Source organism: Hibiscus syriacus, unplaced genomic scaffold (genome assembly GCF_006381635.1).
Source record: "Hibiscus syriacus cultivar Baekdansim isolate YM2019G1 unplaced genomic scaffold, ASM638163v2 tig00111745_pilon, whole genome shotgun sequence".
NCBI lineage: Eukaryota > Viridiplantae > Streptophyta > Magnoliopsida > Malvales > Malvaceae > Hibiscus > Hibiscus syriacus.
Window position 1 is genome coordinate 597,541 of NW_024063168.1, and position 12,456 is coordinate 609,996.

Sequence of the window (12,456 nt, forward strand, 5' to 3'; positions counted from 1 at the left end):
TAGGGTTAGAGTTATAATTTGGGGATTTTGTTTTTTTGGGTAATTTTAGAAAAATAAGGGTTTTCTATAAATATAATATTTTAAAAAAATTATTTTAAAATTATCAGAGTGTGACACGTGTCTATTAACAAAAATTTTTAACGACTGTTAAGTCACAGACACTTAAACTAGTAAAGTTTGTAACGTTAGACACATGAATCATTCAAAAAAGTGTTTAGGCCCCTATTCGTGAAAAGTGATATAGTTGGAGCACTTAATTTACAATTAATCCGTTTGAAAAAAAAAATTAAAAGTTTAGATACTAAAATAGACCAAAACTGATAGTTTATGTATAAAACATGTAGTTTACCTAAAATATTATTTAAAAATAAGGTAAAAACACAAATGGTCCCCCAACTACATGATATTACTTTATTAGATGCCTTAACTATTAAAAATTACATAACGACCCTTTGTGTAACATCCCAAACTACGGGTTAATGACTAAATTGTACACTTTCAGAATTTGGTAATCAAAGTAGAATAGTTGAATAGTTTAATGATTTATTTGGGAATATTTCCGGAAAGTTGTTAGTAATTATCCAATGAATTTAAGGGAAAAAATGGTCAATTGACAAGGAAAGATATTTTTCTCTCCTTTAATAGGAGATAAAAACGTGGGGAGATGAAAACATTTCATCTTCTACTTCTTCTTCCTTTCTTCTTCTCCAACTGTGAAAGCTAGGCAAAGGTAAGAGTTTCTTTGTTTCTTGATTATTTGTTGAATTAAAGGTTAGATTTTGATCATTAGATGATAACTAAGCTTAGGGAAAGCTTAAGTTATCTTAAAATCAAAAGATAAAGGAGTTGTGACAAATTAAAGAAAATGGGTTTTGGAGTGAAATTTTGAATAGGAAGGTTTAAATGAATTTGGAGGATGAATTTGACTTGTCATCTATGAGAATAAGAAGTTAGAAGTGTTAGAATTAAGTTTGGATAACATGAAAAAATTGGTATGATTATTGATTTTTATATGTAGAATAGAATTTTGAGGTTTAAGATGAAATAAATGGATATAAATTAGTTTAAGTATGTATATTTGAGTTAAAAATATGAAAGGGAATGAAACTTGAAGAATTGAAATTGAAGTGAATTTCGTGCAATGAACAGTGATTTCTGGGCTTGAACGAAAATTTCATATTGTGCAGAGGGAACAGATACCCCCCTGGGGGTATTGATTCCCCCTAATGGAAAAATTAGAATTTTAGTTCATTAAATTAGCGTAAGTTATTAACATCAAGTTTAAGGTTTAGGCTTTTGATAATTATTCTAAAAATTATATTTATGTAGATATTGAGCCTAAACAAGTTCCATAACAATCAAAGAATTAGGATCGAATCAAAGCAAGACTAAGGTGAGTTAATACTAGTTGTAAATGATGTTTATGGAAATAAGACTCGCGATGAGTCTAATTCCAATATTGGATTGAATAAATATTTGAATGTTAAGTATGTGTTTGATATGATTATTATGTAAGCATGAATACATGAATAGATTCATAGATGTTATATGGTGTGATAAGCTATGGGAAAATGAACTAATGGAAAATATGAAATTAGTGTATAAGAAATATGATATAGTGATCGTGTAAAAATAGGATAAAAACTATATGTCATTAATGCATAGAATATATGAAATTATAATACAAGCTATGTGGTATTGACATAAGTAATTATAGGATTGTGTAAGATAGGACACGTGAATTCAATAAAAGTGATTATGTAAAACTGTGAGATAAGTATAGGGCATTGATATACGGACTAGATGAAAATATATACATGAATACAGGTACAAGTTATATGTTATTTTATGTGATATGTGAAGTATATATGAACAAGATATGATATACATGTTTACATGAATCCATGAGAAATGATATATGTTACATGATATAAACCTATGTGATACATGTTATATGAAATGATACAGATGTTTACACATACAAGTGATATGTGACAGAAGAAAGGTATATGTGTTCACAAGAGAAATGACATGAGTACATGAACATATGAAACATAAGAATAATGCTCATGGTATATAATACGAGAGCTATAGGTATAGTTGGCATGCCAAGAGCCGAGGGTTATAGTGGTCCTTCGGGACAATACAGTGGTCCTTCGAGACAAATTTCATATGCCACTTAGTGGGACTTATACGAGCTGTGGTGACAGCATTAATGCACAACCTTAATGTACTAACATACCTCCAGTTTTCAACAGTGTACATGGGCCTATAAAAGATATCAAAAGTATTTGCATTATTATATGATATCGTGTTATTATCGTTTACATTGAATTCTTTGTGTACATGAGCTAATAAAGAGATAATAATCACTACAATATATGTTATGTACATGCTTTTGGTGATATGAAATGTTTCACATGAATTATATGATGATATATGGTACACAGAAAAGATAAGTACAAGATCATGATAATGAGGTTGTTGTGGATAATGATGGTATAGATGCATGTATGCATTTTGTTATATGGAATGTTTATGGTTTTATTATATGTTTTATATGTCTCACTAAGTAAACGACTTAGCGTGTGCTTGTTTCACGCGTAGGTTCTGAGAAGAGGAAGAATGATAAAAGTTAAGCAAGACAGGTCAGTTTTTCCTTTCCAAAGATCAGATCAGAAAAGAAGTTAATAGTATGTATTTTATAATACTCATAATGGTTGGAATGTAAACAAAGATTTGAATCTGATATGTTTTAATCGGCTTTGTAAATTCATATGATTGAGTTTTGTAATGTTTTAAATGTTTATATGTAAATGGTAATTTTATACTGATGAAAACTTAGATTTTTATGAATTTATACGTATTTTACGAAAGTATTGTAGCAGTACTGTAGCAGAGAATCGGTTCCCTGTAGCAGGGGAATCGGTTCCCCTCAAGCAATCTGAAAAATTTTTAACATTCGAAACTATTCACTACTGTTCATATGATACTGTGCACTGTTCATACAGTATTTTACTATTCATAAAACATATATTTTCTTAAATTGGTTATAACAAACATGATTCAACATTATATTATTATATTTTCTAAAAAGTGTTCAAATGTTTTGATATTTTGTAAGAATATTGTTTTTAAAAGTTAATGTAATATCTCGGACTCGTATTCGGGTCGGATACGGGTTGGGGTGTTACACTTTGACTATAGAATGTTGTTTTGTTGAGTCCCTCGACTATTAGAAGTTACAAAATAGTCATCCGACTATTCATTATATTCCAAACTCGTTATTTTAAGTTAAAAATAGACGATATTCTGAGTTGAACGTTAACTTGTTGACTATGATATGATAAAATTTGACCATAAAATCTCAAACGACTATCATATCACACTCATCATGTTAACATCCAACTTAAACAACCGCTAATTTTTAATGAAAAAAAACTAGTTTGAAACATAATGAATAGTCGGGTGATCATTTTATAACTTTTAATAGTTGAGGGACTCAAAAAGTAACACTCTATAGTTAAAGGATCATTTTATAACTTTTAATAGTCAAATAAATTTATAAAGCAATATCATATAATCGAGAGATTATTTATGTTATTTACCCTTAAAAATATATTTATTAAACTATTTAAGAACTTTTTTTTTTTTTTGAGAAATATTTAAGAACTTTACCCTAATCGAAAACAAGCCATATTTGTGTCATTTCCATACACGCAAACCAAACCCAAGAAGCGGGAAAAAAGGAAAACAGGAAAATAAAAGAATAAAAGAAGCTGAAAAATAAATCAAAAAACAGAAGTGGGAAAAAAAAGTCGCATTAAGGAGGCGAGGAGCAGCTAGCAAGAGCAAAAATGGCGCCAGTATTGCAGAGCTCCCAACCTTGGGTTGAAAAATAGTACTATATCTCATTCTCTCTTTCTTTTTCTCTTTAACTTTTATTTTTGTTATGATTTGGTAGAGACTTTTGTTTCGTCTCAGTCGGCCAAAGCAAGTGAAAGATGTGGCGCATCAAGACGAGGTTGTTCGAGTTCTCACCAACACCCTCGAGACCGCCAATGTAATTTTATCACCCCCAGTTGAATTTCTCTACTTTTGCTTTAAATTATGCATAAAACCCTAATTCAATACTATTTTTTATGTAGTGCCCGCATATGCTCTTTTACGGTCCTCCTGGAACTGGAAAAACAACTACCGCTCTCGCCATCGCCCATCAGCTATTTGGGTACTCTTTGTTTTTTAATTTTGACATGTTGCTGTGAAAGTGAAACTTTGATCTAAATCCTTCATTTTGGATTGGTCATTTATTTACTTTTTGTGTGGAATTTGTGAGATGGCCACATTTTCAATTTGATTTGAAGTGTATCGAATTGAAGGTTAATTCTTTGGTGAACTTTTAGGCTTCCGTAATTACTGTAATGCTTCCCTGGAGTTCAGAGTTATGTTGATTTTATCTGTTGTGCGGTTTTTTACCATTTAATACTTAGTTGTTGCTGATTGTAGAGTTTAAAATGTTCCTTTTATTTCATTTCATTTTACAACTTTACACTTATATGGGTTTTTTTTTTTTACTTCAGTTTATCTTAATTCAACTGAAACCGAAATTTTGCAGACCTGAACTCTACAAATCTAGGGTGCTGGAGCTAAATGCAAGTGACGACCGTGGGATCAATGTTGTTCGCACAAAGATCAAAGATTTTGCTGCTGTTGCTGTAGGGTCTGGCCAGCGTGCTGGGTATGCTCTCATATTTTCTGATAAATAAGATTTAAAATTCGGTTTACTGTTGTTTATTGATCAAGTTTAAGTGTACCATTTTTCTCTTTTTTCCTTTGTATTTCCCTAGGGGTTATCCTTGCCCACCGTTCAAGATAATTATTCTTGATGAAGCAGATTCAATGACTGAAGATGCTCAGGCATGTTTCATTTCCTTTTTCTTTTTGGGTAGCCATTGTCGCACCTTAAAATTCATGTAGACACATAAACTTGACTGCAGAATGCTTTGAGACGTACCATGGAAACTTACTCAAAAGTTACACGATTCTTTTTCATATGCAACTACATAAGCAGGTATGTTTCTTCTATTTCTCTTTTCTCAAGTTTCTTTTACTCTTTTGACCACAAGTTAAGTGTAGTAAACTTTTTGCACTATAAGGTTGCAATTGACTTGTAAATCACGATGGAAATTTGAGAATTGAAGGGTAACTCTTAGGCATTATGTTATTGAGTTTCATAGGATCATAGAGCCACTTGCTTCAAGATGTGCCAAGTTCAGATTCAAGCCACTTTCAGAAGAAATAATGAGCAGTCGTATATTGCACATTTGTGATCAAGAAGGCCTAAATTTAGATTCAGAGGTGTGAACCTGGTGTCTTAATATTGTTTTACGAGTGGTTTTTTTTATTAAATGGCCTCTTTCCTAAACATTTTATGTTTCACTGTAGGCACTTTCAACATTAAGTTCCATTTCACAAGGTGATCTTCGTCGGGCTATTACATACTTGCAGGTAAGTAATGGAATGCAATGCATTCCCAATATTTGTGAAATTGATGCTATGGATTATCCATGCACTTCTACTATAGTTTTAGTTTTTGACAATTTGATTGCATACTTGTTGCAACTTGACCCAATTGTGTTTTCTGCTTACTGCCAAGTTTGTTTCACTTTGTAAATATCACTTTCCACATGAAGGGCTTTGACCATAATCCCTGTTATGAAACTGTTATTGTTGGTCGAAATAATGATTTGTAACTTCTTTCCAGCACCATTAAAATAATTGTTTTACTATGCTCCATTCCTACTAGGACGTGCTCCCTGTGAGTATTGTATGTCTTGTTGGCCGACTGGCTTTTTTCATGCTTTTGCAGATGCTTAATTTTGTGTTTTGGATTATTTCAGGGAGCTGCACGCTTATTTGGATCATTGATTTCCTCCAGCGACCTAATCAGTGTGTCTGGGGTAAGTTGTTTGATTCATCGACACTAAAGTTCCCCAATGCTAGATAGTTTGCTCTAAAATTTTGCTTTGAATGATATTAGGCTTCTCTTGATTTATTTTTAACCCATCTTTTACCCGAGGTAGTTTTTGGATAACTGCTCTAGTGCTCTGTAGAGCAAAGGAGTCTTGATTCTTGACTTGGATGCATAAGCTGCTGCAAAAGATAAGCGATGGAAATTTACTCTCAATAGACTCGTTTGTTTATTTTGATAGTTACTAGAAGATGTTCAGACTTCAGTCTGAATTCAAAATTGAAGTTGTATACCTTTTGATTCTCTGTTTGCAGCTTTTATGGATGAAAAAACTAAGAAAGTTGTCATTTAGTGTGGCATTCTTTCTTGAATTCTTGTCTTGTTTTTTAATGAAGAAAAGCAAAATGAGAATCTGAAACTACCTGCCTTCTTTTAATTGTACTATTTAATTGACTCTGGCATGCCTTGACACAAACATTGCACTGTATCAGGTTATACCTCAAGAAGTTGTGGAGGCGCTTTATGTTGCATGCAAAAGTGGTAACTTTGATTTGGCAAACAAGGAAGTCCTTAATGTAATTGCAGAAGGTTATCTAGTTTCTCAGATGATATCTCAGGTCTAATTTCTTTATTTTTCATCCATGATTAGTTGTCATTTTCAATTTCTAGATGTATTTGATACTAACATTAGGCTTCTTCCAGTTATTTAATGTGGTTGTTGAGGCAGATGATGTACCAGATGAACAGAAAGCTAGAATTTGCAAGAGTTTGGCTGAAGCAGATAAGGTTACTTTGATCACATAAACTTAGTTGTTGGTTATCTACTGCTAATTTCTTAGTTTTGGTAGTCTTAGAATAGAAATGAGATTGGCTAAGTTACTTATTGTTTTCCCCCATAAAAATCATACCTATTCTTTGGTTGATTAACATAAGCTGGCAACGAAAGCTGAGATATAACAGGGATCTAGACTGTTAAAATTTGTCTGCATTGGTGTATGTGCAGTCTTGAAGGAAATCCCGTTGACCTATGTCATTCTTTATATTGAAGTTATTGGAAATTGACCTATTAAACATGACCAACAGCATATTAACTGGTACATGTGAAGTTGGCCTTTCAATTATTTTCTACCGACCTGCTCCATTGTTTCTTTACATCATCCAAGACTGGGAAACTTTTCCCCTGCTGGCGGGTTTATCAGTGGAAACTGAATTTGTATGAATCAGTTCATGGGTGTAATTCTTATATCTGGTCATTGGTGTGCAGCGTCTGGTTGATGGCGCGGATGAGTACTTGCAGCTGCTGGATGTGGCCAGCAACACAATGCGTGCTTTGCATAACATGCCGCAAGAATTCTCTTTTGAAACTTAGCCAGAAAGCCCAGTGTAGGATGCCAGATGCTTTTGAAGATAAGGACTGTAAAATGGCACATATTGCAACAAAAATGCTTTTCAAAGTTTGTATTATGCCTGATAGAGTCATTGATGGGGACCATCTTTTTGAATCTCTTTGTCGTTTAACGTGGGGGGATTTTTATGTTGAATCTCTTTTGATCTGATCTGTAATCTAATGCTGAACAGGAGGCACTCCTGTTTGCATGCTGCATCATATCAAAACAACAAAGCTTATTGGATTTAGTTTTAGAAAAAAAATCATGAAGGTGACCGGGACTTTCTTTGAGTTTAATATTCATCACTTAAAGGGGCTTTCTTTGTTATCAATTTGTCGGTATCATAATGGTTAGATTTGTCGACTAAATAACTTGAAATTTTTTAATTCGACTCGATCGGGTGTTCACCCTACTCTTTGGATGCAAAGATTGCTCCCTTCCGATATAGTTTTTAGATTCTTTTGTCATTCTATATGATTGTGTGCTATGCTAGATATATGACGAATTGATATTTGGTTGACCATTGGATTCAACAGAGCTCCAACCATCGTCTGGTGTGGTTGTCATGTTGTGTGTGCCGGTCCAAGAGGATCGCTCTAAGCGTCGACATAAAGCAACATTATCTATTGGAGGGTCATTTAAAATAGGATAAACTATACATTTAATAATTAAGTTATCAGTTTTAGCTTGTTTAGTACTTAAACTTTTAATTATTTTTAAAATCATACTTAATGTTTAGTTTTTGTTTCATTTTAGTACTCACTGTTAAAAACTTAGCGCATTTAGTACTTAAATTATCAATTTTGGTCTATTTAGTATCTTTAACTTTAATTTTTTTCCAAAAGTTAACGTTAACTTTTGAATGGGGTACTAAAATGAAATAAAAATTAAACTTTAGGTATAATTTGATCACATAGGGTAGTCGGAAAAAATATTTTCCCATGTAAGGTATCCATCGTATTATTACCATGTGTCTTCAACTTTGTAAAGTAACAAAAATGGTTAGTGAAGTGAAAGACATGCATCAATCTTAGAGTTTTCTCCAAATTTTATAGAACACAATGTGTCTTCTAAATTTATTGTGGAAAATAATTGATAGAGTGGACTATTTGGGGAGTTTTTTTTTTTCAAACACAATATTACAACTATTTCCAGTTAGGAGACATGAGACAGTAAGTAAAAGTGATTATAATTTAGGCTTAATACCAAAATAATGTCCAAACTATACCAAAATTCTCGAATAGGTGCCTAAATTATTTTTTGACCCATCCAGGTGCATAACGTTACAAACATTACTATTTTAGGTTCTCGGGCCATCAATGATGTTAATTTCTCCGTTAAGTGACACGTGTCACAATCTGGTATTTTAAAAAATTCATTTAAAATTAAAAAAAATTAAAATTATATATATATATATATATATTTTAAAGAAAAATATAAACATTTTGAAATAACCCTAAAACTTTGAAAACCTTCATTTCAACCCCTAAACCCACATCGATCGTCGCCCTTTGCCATCGACGAAGCTCCACCTGACCTCATCTCCCCCTGACGACCAAAACCCCCATGAAATCGTGACCGATTGACGACAAATCTACATTTTATACCCCCGTGAATCCTAGGGTGAAAATCGTGATCCCACGCTATCTCTACGACCAGTCGACGACAACTACGACGGTGTATGACTACGAGGATGGTAGGGACTACGTCGGTAGCGGTGGTCGTGGCCAGAAAGGGCGACGACGACATGTTAAGGATAGGATTTGGAGATTTTAAGTATTTTGGGTTTTTTATAATTTAAGAGAAATTAGGGTTTTTTTTATAAATATAATACTATTTAAAAAAATTCAAAACTATCAGATTGTGATACATGTCACTTAACAAGAGAAATTAACGTCGTTGACGGCCCATGCACCTAAAACGGTTAAAACGGTAACATTTGTAACGTTAGGCACTTGAATGGGTCAAAAAAATAGTTTAGGCACCTATTTGAGAATTTAGGTACAATTTGGATACTTATTTTGACATTAAGCCTATAATTTTAAATAGAAGCATGCTGAAATAAAGTTCAATTCACTAGATGACCATCAATTTTTAATGCAAAGGGATGAGTTTGAAATATATGAATAATTGAGTGACCATTTGATAACTTTTAATAGTAAAAAAACTCAATAAATAGTGTCCTATAATCATAAGATCATTTTATAATTTTTGATAATCTAGAGTGTAACGCCCGAAATCCCGGGTTAGAGTTTGGGTTACCCCAAGATCCATGAGTTGAGCCCAAAGCTGAAAACCCCCTATTTTATACTTGTTTACTTGAACCACTCCCCCTTTTTAACTCACCAAACACTCTTCTCTTCTTCTCATATTTCTTCTCTTCTCATTTCCCCTTCAAGTGTTGATTTCAGGATTACTTGGATTTAGTTAAGGTAATCATGATAATCTTCAACCAAAGAGCTTCAATTCAAGCTTTAGCTCTCAAGTTTTACCTTTAGTTTCTAAAAATGGGTTATGACGGGTTTAAGAGAATCTATGGATTCTAGTTTGTTTTGATAGATTTAAGTTATAGGACAAGTTCTAAACTCAATCCAAACTTCTAAATAAGTTAGTAATTCATTTTCATACCTTTGATTAGTGAAAGAAGTGGAAGAGAGCTCTAGAGCAAGAGGAAAAGAGAAGTTGACTCTTCGGTGATTTGAGGGCTTTCATTAGCCAAGAATTCAAGGTAACATATTTACAACTTTTTCATTCTATTTGGGATCCACTAGAATTGCATTGTAGCTTGAGATTTAGTTTGAAGCACGTTGAGTGGATTTCATGGTAACTTTTAAGCTTTAGTGTTATATCATGTTTCAAAGCCTTATTTATGACCTCTTAATATCACACAAAACTCTAATAATGGTTGGGAACCTCAAGAGGGCACTTTGGGTGGTTTAAATAGTCATTTTTGTGCCTAAGTAAGGCATGTCTGGCAGGAGTATCGGTACTGGAAGAACAATACATATATTGTTCTTCAGATGTTAAAATATAAAGGGTTTTGTGAGGTAGAAGTATCGATACTCAAAGAATGAGTATCGATACTGTAGGTAAGGTATCGTACTCGCAGGGTGGTATTGATACTAGGATAACTTAGCAGATTCCAGTAGCCATTTTTGGTACTGATACTCTCAGCAGGGTATCGATACCAAAACATTATTCCAAACATCGAACCCAATTTTAGCATCGATACCTCAGATGGTATCGATACCATAGTTCATGAGTATCGATACTGGTCCAGCAGTATCAATACCAATCACTTATTTTTAACTTGCTTTATCCTTAAGGTATCGATACCGTCATTCATTTTTAGGCAAGAAACCTAAAAGTTTTTAAAAGTCAAGTGAGGTTCCCAAAGGCTCTAATTACTCTCAAATAAGACTTCAAGTGGTAACAATAATATTTCTTAATCACTTTAGAAATGAGATAAATTAAGGTGACATAAAACTAGCCTTGTTTGAATACTTGAGAAACGATCAGGACACCCAGGTTACTTTAGAAATGATACTAGTATCGAGCAATAGAATTAGTCTGGATATCCTTAGGTAGTGCTCGAGGCACTTTAAACTGACTAACTACGGCTGATGCCCGACACTCGCGAAGGGTGGGTTAGTCAAGGGTGTTGTGTCCGATGTAGAGATTCTAGACCTCATCCTTAGTAGACTAGAGGGGTGCATGAGCTCTGAGATGCAGAACCCTCAGCCGCACCATGATGTCTACCATAGAGTAAAGAGTGCAGTAGACGAGTATACTCACTGGTGTTTTAGATTGGATAGCTTGAACATTCTACATCTAGTATGATCTAGTTGTTAGTGTGGCACTGGGTTAGTTAGTTCAGGATTTGGAATTTGTTTCCTTATGCAGGTCAGTAAAGGAGAAGTGAGGAGCTTTTTGAGCAGTGGGGATCCAGACCGAGTGCAGCAAAGTACGTCTCGAGTTCTCCGTTACAGGGCATGTATATTTATAAACCTATTTTTTTGTATATATTTGAGTTGTAACATGTTTTAAACATTGATTTGTATATTTTGAAATATTCATTTGGGAGCTCCTATTGAAATGTATTTATAAAATGGTGGTTGATTCTATATAGCATGAGTATTTTAAATTAGTTATTTTGAAGCAAGAAATTAAAGAAAGTTTTTGGTTAGTCATTCCGGTGATTCCGTGTGACATCCTGATCGGTCGACTGTGTATCGTACTAGTTTAGGGTGTTACAGAGAGACTCAACAAAATAATATTATAGTCAATGGACTATTTGTGTACTTTAACCTTAAATTTGCTATAAAGTTGCTAATACATTAAACTCTTTAATAATAAAAGGGCGCTTCCAATTTTAATGGAAATTTTGCTTAAGTATGGTGATGAAAAAATAAAATTCAGTATAAGAAGTGGTACAAACTTTTTCCTTTGAATAGGATAATCTCTACATTATATTCAAAAAATACTAGAATCATCCGACGTCTTCAATTGAAGATGAATGAAAAATTCGATATCTTCCTCAAATAAAAAAAGAAAGACACCAAGTGTTTTTGCATTTTCATTGCTGATATGCTCCCCTAGGGCACTAGAGTAGGCCTAACCCCTCCTTCAACTTGATGAATCCGACTCATCACGTCATACATAATCATAACCAATAAAATTCATCAATTTCAAATTAATTTTCAAATAACTATCTGCTTCTTATTTACATGCAGGAAAAATGTAAAATTCATCTTTAAAAAAATAAGATGAATTGATTTTATTGATTGAGACCATGAATGACGTGGTGAGTCAAATCTATATTTATTTATAAAAAATGAAAACACAAAAATATTCTGCTTTATATATTAGATTTGTTTATTTGATCATCTCGTAGAAAATAATTAAATATTTAGCTGATGTTTTATTTATATTATTAAATTTTAGATGATGTGTGATTTATATTATTGAATTTTACTTTTTTTTAATTACAATATTAAATTTTTATGTTAATTCATTTTTCTTCTTATAAGAATATTTTGTGTGTGTAAATGGATGATTCCCTTTGATCAATCACTTACACAAAATTATTTGATAAAT

At 32.8% G+C, this 12,456-nt stretch overlaps 1 protein-coding gene across 1 annotated transcript; it reads left to right on the top strand.

Moving 5' to 3' along the window:
• Positions 1–3,767: 3,767 nt before the first annotated feature.
• Positions 3,768–7,641, top strand: LOC120169112 (replication factor C subunit 4-like). The gene is made up of 12 exons (XM_039177332.1): positions 3,768–3,901; positions 3,985–4,063; positions 4,149–4,228; positions 4,616–4,738; positions 4,848–4,917; positions 4,998–5,071; positions 5,238–5,358; positions 5,446–5,508; positions 5,901–5,960; positions 6,463–6,588; positions 6,674–6,757; positions 7,236–7,641. The coding sequence occupies exons 1-12, from the start codon at positions 3,858–3,860 to the stop codon at positions 7,338–7,340; spliced, it is 1,029 nt and encodes a 342-aa protein (XP_039033263.1). The 5' UTR covers positions 3,768–3,857; the 3' UTR covers positions 7,341–7,641.
• The last annotated feature ends 4,815 nt before the right edge of the window (positions 7,642–12,456 follow it).

Coding starts and splice junctions, on each gene's coding strand:
- LOC120169112 (XM_039177332.1), top strand. CDS start 3,858: ATGGCGCCAGTATTGCAGAGCTCCCAACCTTGGGTTGAAAAATA. Junction 4,739..4,847: donor GGGTCTGGCCAGCGTGCTGG/GTATGCTCTCAT, acceptor GTATTTCCCTAG/GGGTTATCCTTGCCCACCGT. Junction 5,961..6,462: donor ACCTAATCAGTGTGTCTGGG/GTAAGTTGTTTG, acceptor GCACTGTATCAG/GTTATACCTCAAGAAGTTGT.